Raw genomic sequence first — 22,693 nt, 5'->3', positions numbered from 1 at the left:
TCTCTTTCTTTTTCTTTCTCCTCCTCATCCTTGTCGTCATCTGGGCGACTACTGGATGGCTTGAGGTAGTTGCACCTTCGGGCGTCCTTTTGGTTGCCCTGTATCCTTTCGGGGAAGCCGGTGTCTGAGACGTAAATCATCAGCTGATGATAAGTTGAGACGACCCCTTGGATCTCGTGAATTATGGGTCTCCCCAAAATCACGTTGTACACTGAAGGAGCGTCGATGACAAAAAATTCAATCATGACGTTCCGGGCTGCCTCATCGCAACCGATGGTGACAGGAAGTGTCACCTTCCCATCTGGATAAGTTGAAGCCCCATTGAACCCGGATACCGGATAGGGTACCGGCGTAAGGTGCTTGGGCTTCAGCTTAATTTGATTGTAAGCCTTTCGGAACAGAATGTTTGCTCCACTGCCACCGTCAACAAGGACCTTACTGACGTCGTGGTTGGCCACCGTGGCGATGATCACCAACGGATCCTCGTGAGGGAACGTAATCCCCCGGCAGTCGGCGGCTGTGAACGTCATGTTCGGCACCGGCGACTGGGGAGATTGAATGTCAGCGTTGTTCACCTGGTGAGTCAAAGCTCTAAGGTGGCGCTTGTGCTCCCTCCGAGAGTATATTCCTCCCGAAATAACATTTATCGGAGGGAATTTCCCCTCCGGCTTTTTACTGTTTTTCCGGGGGAAATCAAGGTCCTGCCGAGGGTCCTTTGCTGACCTCTCAGATTCTTTTTTCTCGCGGTGATCCGCGATGTATTTTTTCAAGTATCCCTTCCGGACCATGTCCTCTATCTGGTCCTTCAGTTGGATACACTCCTCAGTGTTGTGGCCCGAAGACTCGTGGAACTCACACCACTGATTTTTATTTTTTCGCTGATACCACTCTGGGAGTGGTCTCGGCTTTCGGTAACTCTGCTCCTCCTTCGTCACACTGTAAATTTTGGCGCGTGGAAGAGAGAGCGGAGTGTAGGACTCGTATCTGCCTGTGTATGAGGCAAATCTTTCCTTCTTCGGGTCGTTGGCTAAAGATTGCTCCGGGGCCTTTGACTTTCCCTTTGCCTTATGGCCTTGGCCTTCAGACAAGGGTATTTGCCTCTGTTTCCCTCCCCCGGATTGAGGTTGGGTTTTCGCTTTGTTCCATTCTTCGGCTCGGATGAACTTATCCGAAGCACTAAGAGCTTCCTCCAAAGTCTGCGGGGTATGCATGACCATGAAGTCTAGGAACTTTCCTGGCTGAAGGCCATTCTGCATTGCGAAAACGGCTAGCCCCTGGTCCAGCTGGGAGACGCTTGATGACTCGTTACTGAAACGGGTCAGGTAGTCTCGGAGGCTTTCGATTTCCCCCTGTTGCAGACTCATGAGCTCTGCGGTAGTCTTCTCTCGGCGGTTTGCCGTGGAAAACTTGCTCCTGAACTTGGAGGACAGATCATCCCACCCTGTTACGGAGCCTTGCCTTACTCCCTTGGAGATCCACGCTTGCGCGACCCCCTTGAGAGTGGTAGGGAAATATTTGCACCAAGTCGCCTCGGATCTGGGGCAAAGATGCATATGAGTCTCATACGAGGCCACGTGGTCCTTCGGATCCGTGGTCCCGTCATATGTGATGTGCGAAGGGATTTTAACCGTGGGTACGCGCTCTTCCAGTATCCATTGCTCGAATGGTGAACTAGCGGGTAGCATAACGGCCTTGCCCTTGTTCCTAGCCGAAGGGACCGCGCTCCGCCCTCTTAGAGAGGTAGGAGTGGTTTTCGTCCCTGGCTGGGAAGTCTGGGCCTCGGCTGCAGGGAACGAGAGGCGACTACGCACGCTCGGTTCTTGGCCGCCGAGTCGGTCAAGGACGCTTCTGCGAACAGTCTCAGGTTCTCGGTGAGTAGATTCTGGCCGAGAAGCTGAGCTGCTGCTCTTATGCGCTTCTGGTCTTGAGGATGAGGATCCTTTAAAAAATTGAGGGTTCTTTTTCCTCTGTTTTTCATTTTTCCAAGAATCCTCCTCCCACTCTTCCAGTTCCCGGAAGGAAGGAAGCTTCCCACCATCATGGTCTAACTTCCTCCGCTGATGCCGGGTATGCGGAGGAGTTCGATCACGAGGTGGTGGCATATTTTGTGCCCTCATCGCCTCCATGAGTACTGCCAGCGCTCTTGCCACCTCTTCCGAACTGGGCCCCGTCAAAGGGGTCCTCGGCCGAGTGTGGGAATGAGGCCGCGCAGCCGATGGTTGGCTTTGGGACACTGAATATGTCCTATGATCGGCCTTGTATGACCCTCCCCCCGAGCCGGCACCCTTGGGAGAGTTCCGGTCCGGCGAGGGCGATGGTGTAGGGGTTTTAGGCTTTTCGCCCGCTCCTTGACGGAGGCTTTTGCTCTTGCGGTTCTTAGCCATTGCTGCTAAGATAATTGCCAGATGATCTTGGTTAGGAATTTGGCTTAAAGATTTTTGAAAGTCTTCCCCACAGACGGCGCCAAATTGTTTCGGGTGAAAACAATGGGACCTTGCCGAAGGTCCGCTGAAATGGAGAAGGCTGGATTCGGTCCAAGTTATGTTGGGCCGAGGATTTCCTGCACAGTAAACACACGTAAACTAGCCTCGGGGGTGTTGCCGAGGAAGGCCCCTCCGATGCTAAAGTCAGTACAATGTGTAAGAAGAAGACACTATGCAAGAGAGTTTGTTGCTTGAGGCTTTTGTGGAATATCTCAGAATGTATGAATCAACATATGAATCTATGAATGAATCAGACTCTGAATCCCCCTTGAATGAATCAATATGATGGCTTTTATACCTCATCATACATGGAGAGGTTGGGCCTTAGCCCAATTGGCTTGCTTTGTGGGCTGACCTTTGACTTTAACACAATTGGAGAGTTGAACCTTGACCTTGGGCTTTTAATTGGATCATTTAGTGCTTAGGCCCAATTGGACTAAATTGGACCCAAACAGAAAGAAATGGAAGAAAAGAAGAGAAGAGAAAGAAAAGGAGACAAATTCTCTTGTTTGGGTAAAGGATTGGAGGAAGGAAGGGGAAGGAGAGGAAGGAACTCATTTTCCCTCTCTCTTTAATAAGTACAATCCCTTAAATATTGGAGAGATGGAGGGAAAAGGGAGTTCATCACCTTCCCCTCCCTTTCTTTTCCCTTCTCTTCCTTTCCTTCCTTCTTTGCTATCCAAACAAAGTCCCTCCATTTCTTTTCCCTTCTCTTCCATTCCTTCCTTCTTTGCTATCCAAACATAGTGTAAGATTATTCCAATGATAAGCTACATGCTTACAATTTAATTTAATTTACAAGCATGTTATTTTTGTATATTATTGGAGATGCTTACTATTGCCAAATAATGGAAGGGATGGAAGAATACCAATGCCCAAAACCCGATTCCCAAACTTTGATAGTTAGTCGGCCCGTCGACCATTGTAATATTTATAATAACCTAGCAAAATCGAGTTTCTCACGCAAAACAGATGATTATACAGCATTTTGGTTCCTTCAAATTTGCTAAATTATCCGTCATTCATATTATCAAGCATGACAGTTTTTTTTAAAGAACCACCTTTTTCACTATCTATTTTTCTTATTTAAATTTTGTTATTGTGTCAAATTAAAGTAACTAATGGCCAAGATTGAACGGCAAAAATTAATGACTAAGATGCAAAGAATTACAATGGCTACAAAACAATGACTAATTTAATAAAGCAATGCACCTAAAAAAACAGGGATGGACTATGGAGTACTTGACTACCCGTAGCAATGTTGCATTCATGCTTTTTTTGGTACAACGTAAAGTTCCATTAATTATCTCTCTAACGTGTATATGCGCAATGAGGTTGATAGCCACTTCTGGCATTTTCTTGAGCGATGATTTTGCCATTTTAAATTGGTGGCTCGGAATTCTCGTGATAATTGATTTTTGACGGCCATTATGCAGTACTATTATACATATCAATGTCATTTTCCATCAATTTGTTTTTATTACTAGGGAGTACTTTATTTCATATTTAGAAAAACTTTATCTTTTTAATCGAAATAAAATATCTTACAAGTTAATCCATTTGAGTTTACGAGCTAGACTCTTTGAAGTGGGGAACTGGTAAAGTAAATTTCTACCCTTAAAGTACCTATAGTGAGAATTGAACCCCAAAATTAAGGTTGGAAAATAGTACAGGGTACAATACACACATAGAGCAAAAAAAAACGATCTAGTATTTATTTGCACTAATTTTTTATAGTCCGAGTATGTTAAAACAGGAATGAATTCTTTAGTCTAATAATGGCATCATTTTACTATCAAGCACCTCATAAATAGATTGACAGCTTGAACATTTAACAAGATTCTCATTAACTAAGCCCAATGCATTAAGGTGATTAAACTGTCAATTAATCCAGGAGGGGAGTTTCTAATTTGAGCATTAATTTGTCAAATACACATACTAAATTCAAACACTAAGACATGAATAGTACAAAAAAAAAAAAACATAAATTTGATCAACTGTACGTGTAAATCTATACTATTTCATTTTCCTGCCTCATCAAAACTTTTTTTAACCATTTTCTATAGTAGTTTAATCATGGATATCAAGATTGAAAACGATGAATCTCAAGATATTCAGCAGAAACAACAAACACCTCTTTTGGAAAATGAATCAAAGGCAACAAAAGAACCGAAAACTCGAACCCAAAAGGCCATTAGAAAGACATTCAAAGGCACATCCCGCTTATCTAGCCTCCTTCCCTCAGGATCAGTCCTCATATTTGAGATGTTTTCTCCCATTATAACAAATCAAGGCCGATGTGAAACGTTCCAAGCACAACTCTTAACAATATGTTTCATAACGCTCCTTGGTTTGTCATGTATTATCATGTGTTTCACGGACAGTGTGAGAGACGAACGAGGCAAAATTCGTTATGGAATCGCAACACTTAAAGGTATATGGATTGTTGATGGTACTCTAACTCTTAGCCCTGAACAAGGATCCAAGTATCGAATTCGTGTTCTTGATTTTGTTCATGCATCGATGGGGATTTTAGTTTTTATGGCCGTTGTTTTGTTGGATCAAAATGTTGTCAAGTGTTTGTTTCCATTGCCATCTCAAGAAACTAAGGCGAGACTTGTTATGTTTCCTATTGTGGTTGGAGTTTTTTGTGGTTTATTATTTGTTTGCTTCCCTAGCACTCGTAATACCATTGCAACTCCTCTTACTAAAAGCTAGAAATAGATTTTTTTTTGTTCCAATTTTTTTTTTCCTTTTTTTGGTTTCAGATTCAGGGGGCAAGCCCTTTGAGAATTGTGATATGATTTTAATGTGCATTAATATTCAATTATAATTTGCTTTTACTGGCACGTTTTTAAGATAAAAGTTCTTGATTTATATACAAAAATGTCATGTGATAAACAAAAATTGCTAATCTCAAATATCAACTTGTATTTACCCTATTGTATTTGGCTTTACTCCATCAAAATATTACAAAACTTGTGAATCAATAAGTAGCACGAATTTTACTAAATACTCCCTCTATCCCTTATTTTTTGCCCCATTTGACTTTTTACGGCCTTCAAGATGCATTTTCAAACGTATATATCTCCATTTTTATACGCGTAAAAATTATTAAAATTTGATATTAATAAACTATACAATGAGACGATTCTAACAAGATCCCACATTAATATATTATCACGTATAGATTAACGAGAATTTATGGTTTAAATTTTAAAAGTTTAACCCATATTTTTACAATGGGGCAAAAAATAAGGGACGAAAGGAGTATCACTCCAGATTTTAAATTTGTGCATAATATTATCGTTGTCGACCTGTACCTCCATCATATTTCCCCTATGGTACGGAGTATTTAAAATGATGGAAGGGGCAAGCCCACATGTCAGTCATGCCATAATATGTCTTGTCAGGTTAGGTTGTGCCTCAACCTCTATTTATCTGTTTAGCAAATTGCACCTCTGCTACACCCACAACCTTTTAAGGAGTCATTTAGTTCGTTAAATTGAAATAGATTGGTATGAAATCTCATATTAAGGAGGTATGAATTCTAAACCCCACACTTATCTAAACTTGTTTGGTTTAGTCTTTAGAATGGTTTTTACAATTCATTAAAAGAATGAATTGTGAATTTTAGGGGTAAGATGGGTATAAGATTTCAGGGAAATGTAGTGGAATTAGAAACCTTTGGTATAAGATTCCATACCTAAATTTGTATAACCAAATAATAAAATAGATGGGAATGGACTCTAACTCCATTCCAAAAACTCTAACCAAACGACTCGTAAACAGGATCAGTGCCAATCAAGACAACAGAAGCCGGGCAGGTGCCTTTGCAAATAACAACACAAGCGTCTGTCAAAAAAAAAAAACAACCCAAGGGAAGCCGGCTCAGGTGCCATTAACACAACTACGCAAGGGATGCATGCTTAACTATCATAGTAAGACGGGCAGGAGTTACCTAATCGTTACCCAAAAAACAAAATGATAGGTAAAAATTGCAATAAGAGAACAACTCACAGCGTTGGGCAGGAGTTGCCTATCATCACCCAAAAAACAAATGACTGGTAAAAATTGCAAACAATAGGAGAGCACAGCAGATGTGCAGAACACCTCGAGCTGGAGTGGAAGAAAATTGGATAACAATACCAAACAATAAGAGTGCCAAGACACAGCAGGAAACACGGGCAAACAATAGGTCACACATCTTTACATTAGACGAATACAGAATTAAGCAAACCTTTCATCATTATATCATAATATAGACCATTATTGTCAAAGACATTAACATCCGTCTCATATTCCATGTGCTGCTCTGCATGACACAGAAAGAGAAGCACCGCCACACAAATATATCCTAACCACCAGAGTTATTATAACACACTACTACACACATATACGCTAGTCACCAGAATTATTAAGATAATGGTTTCCACAATGTTGCTAACGTAGAACCGTGACACAGAACAGGCACAAGAACAAGTACAGATCTAAGAATACCGTCACTCAGAAACCATGTATTTTGATGTGTTCCTTCTTCACAATTCCAGCCTGTAGACAAACAAAGGTATAAAGAACCAAGTTAGGAAATTTATACCATCACTTAATCCTAAGATATGACAAAAAATAATAATTACAAAATCAACTGTACCTGAACAAGGAAGGTAGACACATTCTTTCGCTGATCACCTTGCAGTTGGATCACCTGGCCTAGTTCTGGGTCCTGAACCACGGTACCATTACAGCAAAACTCCTTCTTAAGGTCCTTGAGAATCTTGTTATAGCTGAAATCTTTCTTCAATCCTTGCACTGTTGTCAGGCTCTTTCTACCATTCCTCTGTTGTACACGGATGTGCACATAATCTTTTGACCCAGCACCAGAGTTCTCAGCATTTGCATCAGCAAAAGGATCTAAAGACCAACATAGACAAAAATTGGTCAACAATGGTGGCATATGCCATATACAGAACATAGAGGGTGCATGCTCCTGAAAACATTTTCCACCTAATCAGACTAATATCAAAACTATATAGACAACTTACCAAAAGCAGCAGGAATCTGAACGTCGATATCAGACATGAAAACTAGGCTTGTGATTAAGAATCTGCGGACCGGAGAGTTGATATGGATATAAAATGCTCAGACCTGCAATCCACAGAACACAGGGAAAAATTAATCAAGAAAGCCAATATGTGATACCTTTAGTCCAGAACAGATCCATATAATTACACTCAGGAAAAAATTACACCAATCGCAACACAGAAGAAAAGAGAGAATGAAATGCTCCACCAGAGAAAAAAATATATAATAGCATCAGCCATCAGTATAGACCACATCTTTCACACACACACAAACGGCTTTAATAAATGTTTCAATATGATTTACACTCACTAAAACTCACTATTCTTAAAAATTACCAATAAATTTAAGTCTTGAAACTTAACCTATCTAAGGTAGTGCCAAAGTCCCTATTCCCACCACAAAACCACTGCATCATTAAAACCTTAAAGACATTGCACCATTGAACGATCTCAAGTTGAAATATAGAGCAATAAAATCAGGCGTTTGATAGAAGAAACTTGTCCTAACTCATACCACAAAACTACTGCAACAAAATGGCAAACAGTAAAAAGTATCAACCTGTAACAAACTCCGAGACGAATAACAGAGACAACGCGCTAAAGGCCCCCCAAACACAAAAATTGCAAGTATAGACCAGCTACAATCAGTTCAGCCTCCCTCTGAACATTTGGATTCCCATTTTTGACAGCACAAAGGCCAACCACAAGGCTGTCCATAGCCACCAGCAATTCTAGATAAAAAGTATGGTTCACCAAACATACCCAAGAAAAACCAACAAAAGTCACATGTAGGATAATCCCCTCACTCATACTGCAGAAGCTAAAACAGTCAAGCGGCCAAGGAGTCCATTAATATTTACTATATGCCCATCGCACAAGGTGCGCCACGAATTAAAACCTCTCTCGTGGAATACCACGCCACCCCTCACTAAAGAGGGAAGCGCTCGGCCTTGGGCAAATTAAAACTATCCCACACCCCCACCCAGTTTCCTACCCCTCTATGGCTCTTCCCATCTACCATAACCACAAATGATTAAAAACAGCTAAACATTCATAATTACAAACAAACAGGTATAAAAACAAGATTAACAAATTTTGTGCAAAGAACATACTTTCCAACCAATTAGCCAAAAATGAATACTAATCAACAAATGGGGTCAAATCTAATTACCAACTAGCTTCTATGTCATCGTAAAAGCTAATTTTAAACCCTAAACCATGAATTAACAGATGAATTTGAAAATTACAATTAAAAAACACAAATTTTATCCAATCTACAACATAAAGAACAAGATCTACCAACAGACAATCAATCATACATGATAAACATCAAAAGAAATGATATCCATGATTCAAAACCCTAATCTTTCAACCTCAAAAGTCAAGAGCACGCAAACAACTCTACAATTAAAAAAAAAATCACAACATATCAAAAAAAAAACAAGGATAAACAATCCATCGAAACCCAGAAAAATCAATTAAATCTCAAATTTAAAAACCAAAAAAATTAAAAAAAAAATACCTTGAAACAGAATCAAAATCAACGGGAAGAAATGAAATGAAAACAAAACAAAAAGAATCTTGAGAAAAACAAAAACTAAAAATGAAAAAGTCGAAGCTAAAGAAAGAAAAAAAGATCTGGGGAGAGAGAGAAAGAGTACCTGATCCGATAAAAGAGGGAACAAGAAGTATGAACCCTAGATCGGATAAGTCTGAGCAAGGTAAAGGAGAGAGAAATTGGGGATTTTATAAACCGACAATGTGGAAATGTGATTCGATGTTGAGATGATATGAAGAGGTGTTTGTGGGGGGTTAGGTCGGTTTTTGCACGACTCTCTTGAATGCGATGGATTGAGAGAGAAAAAAAAATGTTGAGCCCTTTAAATTAAGCCCATCATATTAAGGTTTGGCTCAATTTTTTGGTATCATAATTTACAATATCAATTCTTGATCTATAACGTATATTGATAAGGTACACTTCTAGGGTGTAAGCCCAATAAGTGTTTTTGGGGACACCTTAACACATGGTGGGTTTCGAGTTTTCGAGTGAGTTTAAGAAACAGGTGTAAAGTAGACCTGTTCAACGGGTTAGGCTGGCTGGGTTGGGCTTTATATAAAATGGGCCGGTCTAGGCCAAGTCTAATTTGAAATGAGCCAAACTTGTCCATGGGCCATTAAGCCCAGCCTGGTCAAGTCCATTCAAAATGTATAAACAAACTACAACAACCATGAAGTAAACACAATATAAGAGAATTATAAAGGGCCTTTTAGGGGCCTTGTAAAGGGCCTTAGAAATAAAATTACAAAGCAAATATATTGGTATTGTAAAACTCTGGAAAAATACAGGATAAATCTCGGACAATAAAATTTGAAATTCAGGACATTGTATTATGAAATAGTTCAATCACCTACTATAATACTATGAGAGTTATCACCATTAAGTAAAAGTGACAATTAGTGACTAAGAATGGAATTTGCATTGTTCTTAAGGTTGCTCATTCATCTAATTAATCAAGTATTCTTCAAAGATATTCAAGCAAGCAAATAAGCCCTAAAAAAAAACTTACAAACAGCAGCACGTAATTATACAAACAAAGAATTGTATACTAATTTTCAATTTCAACAGTCAAAACTTCAAAAAGGTTACAATTTAAAATTAACTCAAATCAAAATTCTAAATTAGGAAGTTCCAAAAAAATCCCCAATTCAATTCTCCACCAGTTCCAAACTAAATTAACTAAATATAGCCCAGTAAACTCTAAATTCTTAAAATTACAACATATATAGAAAAAATTGAGTAAGTACCTATAATCAATGGGAGCGGGAACTTCATATTCGTCGATAACATTGGTAGAGAAAGTTCTAGAAGTGGAAAGAGAATCGGCGAAGAAAGAGCGCGGTGAAGAAGAAGAAAAAGATGGAAGTGGTGGTTCCAGAAGATTCCAAAGGGTTCTAGACGGACGGAATTTGGTTGGTGTGAAGGACGCCATTTTTGGAGGGCGCTGTAGTGAAGAGAGAGAAAGACGAGTGACAATTAGTCCAAAATTCAATGAAGGGTGATAAATTGAAGATTGAGAGCAGCAGCAAGAAGATTGACGTTAGGAATCTGGGAATTTTTTTTTAGGGTTCATAATTTGGGAAATTGGGAATTTTTATTTTCAAGGTATCATAATTTGATGTTAGGAAGTTTTAGGAACAGAAAAATTAGGATAAAAAAAACCTCATAAGAGTTACCCAATTTCAGCCTTTTTTAACTTAGACCCAACCGTTTAAAAGCCCATTATTTAATAACTCTTTAAATGCCCGACCTATTTAAATATTGGATAGATAAAACCCTTTTATAAAAGGGCTGGGTCAGGGCTTTCAATGGGCCCCTAACCCATTGAACAGGTCTAGTGTAAAGTGAAGGCGAAGAGTAGTTGTTGAAAAGAGGGAGTAAAGTGATACTATTTGACGGGTTGATTGTGTGTTGAAGTTATGTGTTTTACATATCGATGTTAATTGATGATAGAGTGTGAAATCAATCATATGGTTTAATCACCGGATTTGAACTTTTGCTTGATTTGATCTTTTAACATTGTATTAAGAGTCAATGTAATTGTAACCATAAAAATTCAAACCTGCAATCTAATATAATATCATATCATATCACTAATAAATGAAGTCGGTCTCGCAGCCAGGCCATGAGACAACGACACTTGGCATTCCAGTTTTTCGCTAAGTGTCGCGCCACGTAGGAGATAAACAGGTATTATTGTGACACATATGGTTCTAAGTAAGCGCTTTTTGGATAGATTTTTGTAAGATAAAATTGTTGCATAGAGTTTTATTATCGATAAAATTCTAATATTTCATATATGCAAAATTAATCATAACTTTTAATAAATATCCAATAACTCAATTCTATTTCCATCATCAAATTTGTTTTAAAAAGTTCTTTAAAATAAGATCCATTTATAATATATTTAATCACAAACATTTATACGTAGCTGGCCAAATCGTGTCACCAACTATTACAAGATTAGAGTTACTTCGTTAGTGCTATAGGGGTTACTTGGTCAGTGTTATAGTGGTTACTCAATCAGTGTTATAGCTAGGGGTTACTTAGTTAGTGTTAGAGGTTACTCAGTTAGTATTACGGGGTTACTCGATCAGTTTTATAGAGGTTACTTTATCCGACCAGATGATGTGGTTAGTCGCATACAAAATGCATTGTTATTTAATTTATTTTAAAAAAATATTATAGAATCAGTAAAAATAATATTAGTTTGGTAAAAATACTTTCAGTTTAGTGAAAATAATTGAAGTTCAATAAAAATAATTTCAAGTCAATAATAACATAGATATCTATTTACAAATTAAACAAAACTATACAAAGTACACTCCATATGATATCGTATGTCCAAATATCCTACATTATCAGATCGAATTATTTGACCGTATTTAACATTCAAGTAAAAATGTTATCTTAAAATTTTATTAACCATCTGGGTATCGCTCGGACACAAAACTAGTGTATATATTTAAAGGGGAGTTTTTTCCCGAGTTTTTAGAGGCCACATAGGAGGAAATTTTCTTAATGCGCCATGTAGGTTTATAAACTTTAGTTAGTTATAGTCAATCAAATAAGAGATTTGTAAATTCTTTTAGAATTAAATAATTCAAATGCCACATAAGCAAATTTGGCGAATGAGATTTTAAAGTTTTAATTAATTAAATATAAATATTATCTTTTGAGATTATAAATTTTATCTTAATATATAACGAATGAGAGAAAATTCACACTTTATTTTAAATTAAAAATATTAAAATGATTACTACGTACAACAAATAAAATAAAAATTTTTATAACATAAATACAAAAAATATTTATTTTAAAAAATAAAAACAAACTGTGCATCGCACGAGCTTTATCTAGTATATAATTATAGAGGAGAAAAATACACAGAAACAATTATTTTATTGATAATTTACGGGTTACAGCTCTCGTAGATCTCTTGATTCCTCTCTCCAAAGGGGTAGATTTTTTATATTTGTTTGTAGTATGGGGCCTTATCGGCTTATTTCATATTATGGACCTACAGTGTTTGGTCGTAGAGAGAAGATGGGGTCTTTGTGACTTATTCCATCTGAGCCTAATTAAACCCTAGAAACGACCCTCTTTATTTAGAGGGTCGTAGAGTAGTAAACAAGATAGCTATCAAATATTCTACGAGATCTTGAAGATAATATCTTATATTTTTTGATATTATCTCCTAATTTACATATATTTAACACCTAAATATTACAAAATTTCGGTGTTAACAAATGCCCCCTTGAGACTTGTTGTGGAGATTTGACATCGGATGCAACTTGGTCTCAAATTTTTTTTGTAAAATTAAAAAGCAATTTTGGCATGCTCCCCTTAAATCAAATAAAGAGGTAGAAAATATACGGAAACGATGATTTCATTAATGATTTATGGGTTAGTTACAACTCTCGTAGATATCTTGATTCCTCTTTCCAAATGGTTAGAGTTTTGATATATTTATAGTGCGGGCCTTGTTGGCTTAATCCATACTATATACCTGCAATGTGAGGAGATAGAGAGGAGATGGGGTCTTTATGACTTATTCCATCTTAGCCTCTTTAAACCCTAGAAACGACCCTCTTTATCGTAGAGTAGTAAACAAAATATCTATCTAATATTCTACGAGATCTTGAAGATAATATCTATATTTTTTGATATTATCTCCTTATTTAAATATATTTAACACCTAAATATTAACAAAATTTGGTGTCAATAAATTACCCCTCGAGACGTGTTGTAGAGATTTGACATCGGATGCAACTTGGTCTCGAAATTTTTCTTGTAGAATTTGAAAGCAAATTTGTGATGCCTCCATTGATTCCACGGATTTTGAAACTTGGAGAGAGGAGATGAAGAGCGAAAATTGTCTCACCGAGCAATATATAATTAAAGAGGAGAAAAATATATAATTAAAACCTGCAATATATAATTAAAAAGGAGAAAAATATACGGAAACAATTATTTAATTGATAATTTATGGGCTACAACTCTAATAGATCTCTTGATTCCTCTCTCCAAAGGACTAGGGTTTTGATATTTGTTTGTAGCACGGAGCTTATCGGCTTATTCCATACTAGGGACCTACAATGTTTTGTAGTAAGGATGAGATGGAGTCTTTGCAACTTATTCCATCTAAGCCTAATTAAACCCTAGAAACGGCCCTCTTTATATAGAGTGTCGTAGAGTAGTAAACAAGATAGCTGTGAAATATTCTACGAGATCTTGAAGATAATATCTTATATTTTTTTTATATTATCTCCTAATTTACATATATTTAACATCTAAATATTAACAAAATTTCAGTGTCAACAGTAACAAAAAAGAAAAAAAAAAATCGCAGGTTTACATCTCATCCATATATGTGGAATGTTTAGTGTGGGGAATGAGGAAGGCGCGTGCTAAGATTCTATTTATATACTTCCTCCGTTCCTAATTAGATGACACGTTTCTTTTATCACGTTTGCCAACGCACAATTTTAACGATTTATATCTCCCATTATCAACATTGTAAAATTATAAAAAGTGAATATTAATAAAATATACATTAAGACGATTCAAACAAGATCCCACATGATCTGATTATATTGTATCATAGCTACAAATCACAAAAGCTAGTCAAAGTGTTGTTTGTGAATAGTGCAAAAGTCAAACTGTGTCATCTAAAAAGGAACGGAGGAAGTATGTCTTTGCATGAAGCACCAAAAAATTATAATGTGAGTTTCAAGGTACTTAACCTCAAATACGCAATCTACTCAAAAAGTGAAACAATAACAACAACAAAATAAATAGAGAATATAAACTTCTTCTGTTTTTAATATACATCATTTTCTTTTTAGAGGAGTTTCAAATTTGATGCATCATTTTTTTCTTTCTCTTTCAGGCAAGGTATTGCTTTTAAATTTAGGGGGCGTTTGGTTCGCAAAATGGTATGAGTTTAGAATCAGGAATGAGGTTAAGGTGGTATCGAGTTGGAACTTGATACTTAATACCATGTGTTTGGTTCAATTCTGGAATGGAACAAATCTCTCACTATTCCCTCCTTTTATTTGATATTTAAGGGAATGGAATGGGCCAAACCCACCTCCTCCCAAGGTTTCTAATCCCCATACCTCATGGGTTTGAGGTATGGATTTAAAATTCATACTTTTGACAACCAAACATATGGTATGAGTTTTAGTCATTCTAAACTTATAACTCATACGGTCATACCTATATTCTGCGAACCAAACGCCCCCCTTATTCATTTTCCCTTTTTAATTTTTCCAAATTCTTTAATCATTCACCCTTTGGTCCCCATTTCCTTTAATAAACTACCCCTAAACCCATTCAAACGAAATGATTTTAGCACATCAAGAATTGATTTTGACACTACTTTGTGTGAGGAAAGCATAGAAAATTGAACTGTCTTAATAAGTGTGCCAAAAATCATTTCCCCTCATATAATATATCTCACCAAAAATTGCCTAGAAACTCGTAAAATCCAACGTGATGTATCTAAAAAATGGAGAAAGTATTGCATTCCACACTTTAACTTTTGTTAATTGTGAGTTTTATTTGTCATTGGTCTTTTTAATGTTTTATATACTTCAAATGATATATTATAAAATGATATACTTCGTATTGTATTTGTATATATCCTATGTTACATGGACTCGAGTATTCATGTCCAAGACGAGTATGTATCCAAGCTTGTGACTCGGTTATTATGTGGAAAAAAAAAATCCATGGTTTTGAACCAAAAGAGTAGTGTCCAAGTATCATACCCATATTCGAGGTTCAAGGATTCGACATGGGTATATGAGGTGAAATGAAGAGTCCATGTAACATAGTATATATCAATCTATAATTAGATAAAGAATGAATTCTAAGCACCTAAAATGTTTAAGAAACTAATAATAAATTATGAACTAATACATTACCTCCATTTCGTATAGTTTGCAATAAAATAGTATTATTTATGAGACATAAAAATATTCATTTATCTATATATATATATATAGAGGAAGACTCATGTAAGAACCCTCCTCTATATAAGAACCCAATCTTATATAAGAACCAATCTCAGCCCTTTATTAGTTTTGATCTAACCACCTAAAATGATCCTTTAGTAATGACATTTCTGTAATTTTGAAAAGTTTACATTTAAAACATAGAAAAAAATTTAGAATATGGGAAAATTTTTAGAACATAAGCAGAAAAAATTTAGAACATACAAAAAAAATTTAGAACATAAGCAAAAAAAATTTAGAACATAAAAAAAATAATTTAGAACATAAGTTGAAAAAATAATTTGATTTATTTTCATGTTTTACTATTAAGTTATTATTGTTTACTTTCGATTTTTTTTTTTTATAGAGATAACCTATGTAGGAATCGAACCTACATCCTCTATGCATTTGCATAGTGCTCTACCAATTGAGCTAATAGGTTTTAGGCCTTTTAGCATATGTTCTTCTTTTTTTTCATTTACCGTAAATGTTCATAAGTTTTTTGCTAATACTTTAGTTTTTCAAAAGTTTTTTTTGCTAATACTTTAATTTTTTTTTTCTGCCAATGCCTTTTTATATGTTCTAAATTATTTTCCTATCATCTAAACTTTTTTTATCCATTACTTAAAATTTTTCTGTCTATGCTTTGAATTTTCCATATATTTCTGAAAATTTTCACCATATGTTCTAAACTTTTTCTATCTATAATCTTAGAACTTCTCACCCTATTTTCTAAACTTTTATCCTATATACTAAATTTTTTCACCCTATGTTCAAAACTTTTTCCTATTCTAAACTTTTTCTGATGTACTAAATTTTTTCGCCCTATGCTCTAAACTTTTTTTCCTATGTTCTAAATTTTTTTCACCCTATGTTCTAAATATTTTCACCCTATGTTCTAAACTTTTTGACTATGTTCTAAACTTTTTTTCATATTCGACATTTTTTATCTATGTTCTATATTTTTACCTATGTTCTAAAAGTTTTCATCTATGTTCTAAATTTTCTGTCTAAGCTCTAAATATATGTTCTGAATTATTTTCATATGTTCTAAATTTTTTCACCATATGTTCTAAACTTATGTTCTAAATTTTCTTTTATGTTCTAAATTATTTTTCCTATTTTCTACACCTTTTCTTAAGTTCTAATTTTTTTTTCCCTATATTATAAATTTTTTAAAATTTTTTTCACTTATGTTCTAATCTTTTTTCCCTATGTTCTAAAATTCTTATGTTCTAAATTTTTTTGTTGTGTTCTAAACTTTTTTTTTCTATGTTCTAAACTTTTATCCTATGTTCTAAACTCGATCTTATACCCATATTGAAAACTTTTATACCTATGTTCTAAATTTTTCTCTAATAATCAAAATATATGTTCTAAAATTTTGACTATGTTCTACTCCGTAAATTTTTTCCCCTATGTTCTAAATTTTTCTGCCTATGTTCTAAACATTTTTTTCTATGTTCTAAATTTTTCATATGTTCTAAATTTTTTACTTATGTTCTAATCTTTTTTTGTTCTAAATCTATATTATTCTAAATTTATAATAAGATTAGTTTTCTTCACTTTTCGTGCACTACTACTCTTGCAATAACTAAGCAAAATTTGTGGCTTAATCAACCAAGCTATCTAGTTTAATTCCAAGATATGATAATTAGTTAAAATGACATGGAATCAAGAATAAAGATACCCAACTACATATATAAATAACAACATCCAATTAGTCGGTCATCAACTCATCATGGCTCCACATATATATATACCCAACAATCAAATTCAAATAATCTCAAAAAATTAGTAAGCCAAATTACCAAGCTAATACAAATACTAGCATTCTCTTTAGAAAACGCAAACAATATGAGCAGATATGAGTACGAGTATAAACAAGAGACGACTATTCTATGCCACAACTCACAGCCACCCCAACACCACAAGCAGTCGCGGACCACCAAATCACCATTCAGTAGCACCCCACGCTGCTCCTAACCACCGCACCACCATTACTCACCCTCGATCTCCACCTTCACTCACTAAAAATGACGCCAAAAAGAAAAAAAATCGAAAAAATGGGCTGAAATTATCTAATAATCAAGAGCAGCGGTGAAATTACCCCATATTGCTGAAATTCGAAACTAAAATCGCTAAAATTCGAACATTAAAATCGCTGAAATTCCAGCCCTAAAATCACTGAGTTTGAACCCTATAATCGCCAAAAATTAACGAAAATCAAATCAGAATAGAATTCGAACTGAATAATAGGACTTAATAATCGTACCCAAAAAAATCGAATAGAAATCGCAAGATGAAATCAAAAAATCGAAAGCAACAAAACAATTAAAAAAAAATGGAACAAAAATCACACAGAAATCTAAAAATTGAAGTCGAAATTAAGAAAAAATTGAACATCATGCGAAATTTGAATAAAATCTAAAAAAAATGTACTTGATTTGAACAATTTAGGTTGGTTATGCGAAATTCATGCGAAATTTGAAGAAAATACTTCAATAAGTTCAATTTACAGGATTTGAGGAGAGAGAAAGTAAAGAGGATTGAAAATTTGAGGAGAGAGTAGATTTTGGACGGTTGGGGGAGGGTTTTTGGTTTTAATCCTGACCGCTCATCCTAATATAATTCTACGAATGAGATTGGTTCTTATATAATTAAGGTTCTTATATAAGGAGGGGTTCTTACCGGATCCCTCCCCTATATATATATATATATATATATATATATATATAGGTGTGTAGAACTCTCCATCTGATGATGTTAGAAAATTTCTAGAATAGACAGATTTTAGCATTAGAGAGACTGGATGCCTATAAATAAGCCACTCCAAAATCCTATTCATTTATGCAAACCAACTAACACATTCAAAAACTTTGTCCTCTCTTCAAATTGACCTACGCATTCTTTGAAAACCTTGATTGTAAACTTGGGCCCTCTTCTTTAGAGCTACTCTGCTCTGCTTAAAAATAATAATTAATATTGAATTATTATAATAATAATTAATATTTAATAATAATAATAATAATAATAAATAATTAAGAATTAAGAATTATAATAATAATAATATTAATATTATTAATAATAATTAATATTTAATAATAATAGTAAAAAAATAGTAATAATAATAATGATAATAATAATTGATTTTTTATAATAAAAATTAATATTTTAAAGATAATAACTAATATTAAAGATAATAATTATTAATTAATAATAATAACAATAATAATAATAATAATAATAATAATGCGGTAATAATAATAATAATAATAATAATAATAATAATAATAATAATAATAATGAAATCTGCTCTGCTCTGCTGAGTCCTCCTCTACTCTGCTGACTCCTGCTCTGCTCTGCTCAGAAGTTCAAAAGAACCGACCTTGCTATGTTATCTAACCTCTCTAATTATAACTCACTTTGCTTAACAGAGCTTTAACTAGACGTCCTGCTAGCATGTATCAGGCCTCATGGAAAAATTATGGACTTATAAAAATAAATTAATGATTTTTATAATAACACTATAAACTGGAAAATAATAAGCAAAACAAATCATCAAACTACTAATGTCATCATATACTATTTTCATGGTACAAAGTTTATAAAGGTTTTGAATTTATTTGTTTTATTCAAATAGAACATAAAATATTTTTCAAAATGGTCACAATACTTAATAATCCTCTCGGGCGAAATGCAATGCATTTTTGTTCTTAACTCATTTGACGTAAAAAAAAAAAAAAAAAAACTCAATTTTCAAGGTAGTGTAAAACATAAAAACAAATCTTTTTAATTGACATATATTTTGTATTCTTAGAATTCAGCGTAAATCGCCCTCTATCTCATTACTTTGAATTATGTTCTTTTTTGATTTTTTTCTTTCTGTTTTTTGTTTTTCAAGAATTCATTAAGTCATTTAGTTTGTATTTGTAGTTGAGTATTTCTTAGGCCCTGTTCTTTTGAGCTACTTTGCTCTGCTCTACTTTGTTGAAATCTAATCTGCTTTGCTCTGCCCTGCTTAAAAATAATAATTAATAATTTTTAATATTTAATAATAATAACTAATATTTATAGATAATAATAATTAATATTTAAAATAATAATAATTATTATATTTTATAATAATAATAGTAATTAATATATAATGTTAATTGATAATAATAACTAATATTTAATGATAATAATTAGTATTTGATATTTTTTAACTCATTTCTTAATGTTATAAAAAGAGTAAAAAAATCTAAAAAAATCAATAATAATAATAATAATAATCATGATAATAATAATTATAATCATAATAATAGTAATAATGATAATAATATTATAAATAATGATAATAATAATAATAATTTTATTAATAATAGTAATAATAATAATAATAATAATAACAATAATAATGTGATAATAATAGTAATAATAATAATAATTATAATAATAATAATTATTATTATAATAATAATAATGATAATAATAATTAATGATAATAATGCGATAATAATAGTAGTAATAATACCGATAATAATATTAATAATAATAATAATGATAATGATAATAATAATAATATTAAAAATAATAATAATTATAATGATAATAATAATAATATTAAAAATAATAATAATTATAATAATAATAATAAAATAATGCGATAATAATAATAATGATGATGATGATGATGATGATGATGATAATAATTATTATTATAATAATAACATCTGCTATGCTCTGCCCTACCCTGCTCTGCCCTGCCCTACACTGCTCTACTCTGCTGAAATCTGCTATGCTCTGCCTAGAAGCTCAAAAGAATAAGGCCTTACTCCGCTCTATTCTTTGTTATTATTTTATTTTCAAACATACACAAAGTAATTGTATATATTTTTAAAATGTATCATGATATAGTTTAATTACGCAGTACAACAATATTTATATGAAGTATACAATGAAACAAACTATTATGAACTGAAACTTTCCTTGAGATAAGTAATATAAATCATATAATGAACGAAGTGGGTATAAAAAGTAGAATAAACTTACCTTTATATTTTTTTTTTTTTGAAAAGAGAGGGACAAACCCAAAGCAAACAATAGTAGCAAAACAAAAGAAATGAAAAAACAGGAAAAAAAAAAACAGAAAGCAACTACTGCCACACAGTGACTTATTACAACCTTACGAAGCTAACTTATTCCGAAACCATCCTCGGCCAAGCTACTCCACTCAAGTCCTCCAATAAAACGACATTAAGATCCCGAGGGAATGCTTCAAAGAGAACTAATGCTTGATTCGCAATTACCTCACAGTTTGCGAGCCAATCCGTAGCACGATTGGACTCTCTATAACAATGAGTTATAGCAATCTCCCAATCTCGAAGAGTAATGAAAGCTTTGCACCTGCGAATAAGATGAATATATGGAGAGTTGCTAGGAGTTTCGTCCAGCAACATACGAACGACCACCTCTGAATCAATCGCTAAGAGGACCTTGCGATGACCCCTATACCATGCCATAGACAATCCCTTCAAAACTGCCATCAACTTAGCCTTGGTACAGGTACAAGTCCCGTAAAGCATAGCAAAATACTCAAATAAATCTCCATTGCTTCCACGAATAATACCCCCTGCACTTGCTAAGCTCGGGTTCCCTTTGAAGCCCCATCTGTATTCAACTTCACCTATCCCACCTTAGGGAATTTCCATCTCACTAATTTCTCCACTCTCCTTCTTTTATTCCCTGCAAATAGAAGTTCATTCCTGTCCATAGCTCTGCGAATAAATCCCACTCTAGCAAAAATGAAACTGCTCTGGTCTATAGGAATATTTGGAGTCGAATTAAAACATCTTTCGTTCCCCCATTTCCATAACCACCAACAAGTAACCGCAAACACCCTTGGCCACTCTTCTCCTCTTTTTTCTTGTTGTTCATCCAGATTATCAAGAATCCAATCAACAAAAGAACTAATTCTCAATTCCTCCTGTAAATTTACACCAAGTTTTCACCACACGATTCTTGCAGCAGGGCACATTCTTAGAATATGTGCAACATCTTCTTCATTCTCCCCACACATGAAACATCTGGGGTCATCTGTCAGATTTCTATTAAACCTGAATTTATTAGTCATCAATCTCTCTTGAATAGCCAACCAAAAGAAGAACCCTATCTGTTGAGGAACCGGGCACTTACATATGATTTTCCACCCCCTTGCATTGTCATTCGAACATCAGTGATCTCATCTTCCCTCAATATTTCAATTGCAGATTTCAGAGAGAAACCTCCTGATGGAGACCCATTCCAACTCACCTTTATACTTCGTATTACTATAAGGTGGCTAACATACGTATTACTCCATATCCATTTATTTTATATGATATGTTTTACAAGTACTATTTACTACAAGTAAATAAATATCAATCTTCCATTTCCAATAAAATACAACAATTATTAAATGGATGAGCCCCATTTTCTCATATTGATAAACATAATTGTATCTCAAAATGGAAAATTGGTGAATAACATCAACTTTTTTAACATTTTATCATTTTTTTGTACTTTCTGACTTTTCAATTTCAATCTCCAATTCTCCTTCCAACTCCATATCTGTACTCCATTGAAGTTGTTACCACTAAAGATGTCAGTGGGGTGGGTCAAATAGGAGACTCGCCCCATCCCCGGCCCAACGGGGCGAGGATGGGTCTTGGTTTGGCGGGTGATGGGGCGGAGATGGGAATAAAAACCATATCCGCCATTGGTGATGGGGCAGGGGTGGATTTAAGATTGTACCCCCGCCCCGCCCCACCCGCCCCACTTCGTACCTGCCCAATCCCCACCTACCCCACTTCGTACCCGCCCATCCCCACATCCATATATTTTTTAAAACAAAATTATATACTTTTATACTATTTTATAAAAAAAATTATGTAAAATAAAATAGTAAATATAATACTTTGTAATACACTTATATTATTAACAAAAAAATGTGTAATATTAACAATAATGTTTTTCTTTTTGCAATCTTTATTATATATGAAGGATTGTGTATTTGGGAGGCGGGGATTAGGCGGGTCTTAGGTGGGGATT

General features: G+C 34.3%; 2 protein-coding genes across 2 annotated transcripts; one reads left to right on the top strand and one right to left on the bottom strand.

The window, feature by feature from the left end:
• Positions 1-4,559: 4,559 nt before the first annotated feature.
• Positions 4,560-5,201, top strand: LOC110720802. The gene has a single exon (XM_021899838.1). The coding sequence runs from the start codon at positions 4,560-4,562 to the stop codon at positions 5,199-5,201; it is 642 nt and encodes a 213-aa protein (XP_021755530.1).
• A 1,461-nt stretch (positions 5,202-6,662) lies between these two features.
• On the bottom strand, positions 6,663-9,377 carry LOC110721029 (protein translation factor SUI1 homolog). Its single transcript, XM_021900153.1, has 4 exons — positions 9,226-9,377; positions 7,526-7,628; positions 7,135-7,394; positions 6,663-7,034 (listed from the first exon to the last, which is right to left on the bottom strand). The coding sequence occupies exons 2-4, from the start codon at positions 7,560-7,562 to the stop codon at positions 6,990-6,992; spliced, it is 342 nt and encodes a 113-aa protein (XP_021755845.1). The 5' UTR covers positions 7,563-7,628; positions 9,226-9,377; the 3' UTR covers positions 6,663-6,989.
• Between the last annotated feature and the right edge of the window lie 13,316 nt (positions 9,378-22,693).

This window comes from Chenopodium quinoa, unplaced genomic scaffold (assembly GCF_001683475.1).
Source record: "Chenopodium quinoa cultivar QQ74 unplaced genomic scaffold, ASM168347v1, whole genome shotgun sequence".
In the NCBI taxonomy this organism is placed as follows: domain Eukaryota; kingdom Viridiplantae; phylum Streptophyta; class Magnoliopsida; order Caryophyllales; family Amaranthaceae; genus Chenopodium; species Chenopodium quinoa.
Note: the sequence above shows the minus strand (reverse complement) of the source record. Positions and strands in the feature narration are given on the sequence as shown.

Bases quoted from the DNA above. Each gene is read 5' to 3' on its own strand.
- LOC110721029 (XM_021900153.1), bottom strand. From the start codon at position 7,562: ATGTCTGATATCGACGTTCAGATTCCTGCTGCTTTTG. The intron at 7,395-7,525 runs GTAAGTTGTCTA...GTTGGTCTTTAG, and splicing joins TCAGATTCCTGCTGCTTTTG to ATCCTTTTGCTGATGCAAAT. The intron at 7,035-7,134 runs GTACAGTTGATT...GTTTGTCTACAG, and splicing joins TGTCTACCTTCCTTGTTCAG to GCTGGAATTGTGAAGAAGGA.
- LOC110720802 (XM_021899838.1), top strand. From the start codon at position 4,560: ATGGATATCAAGATTGAAAACGATGAATCTCAAGATATTCAGCAGAAA.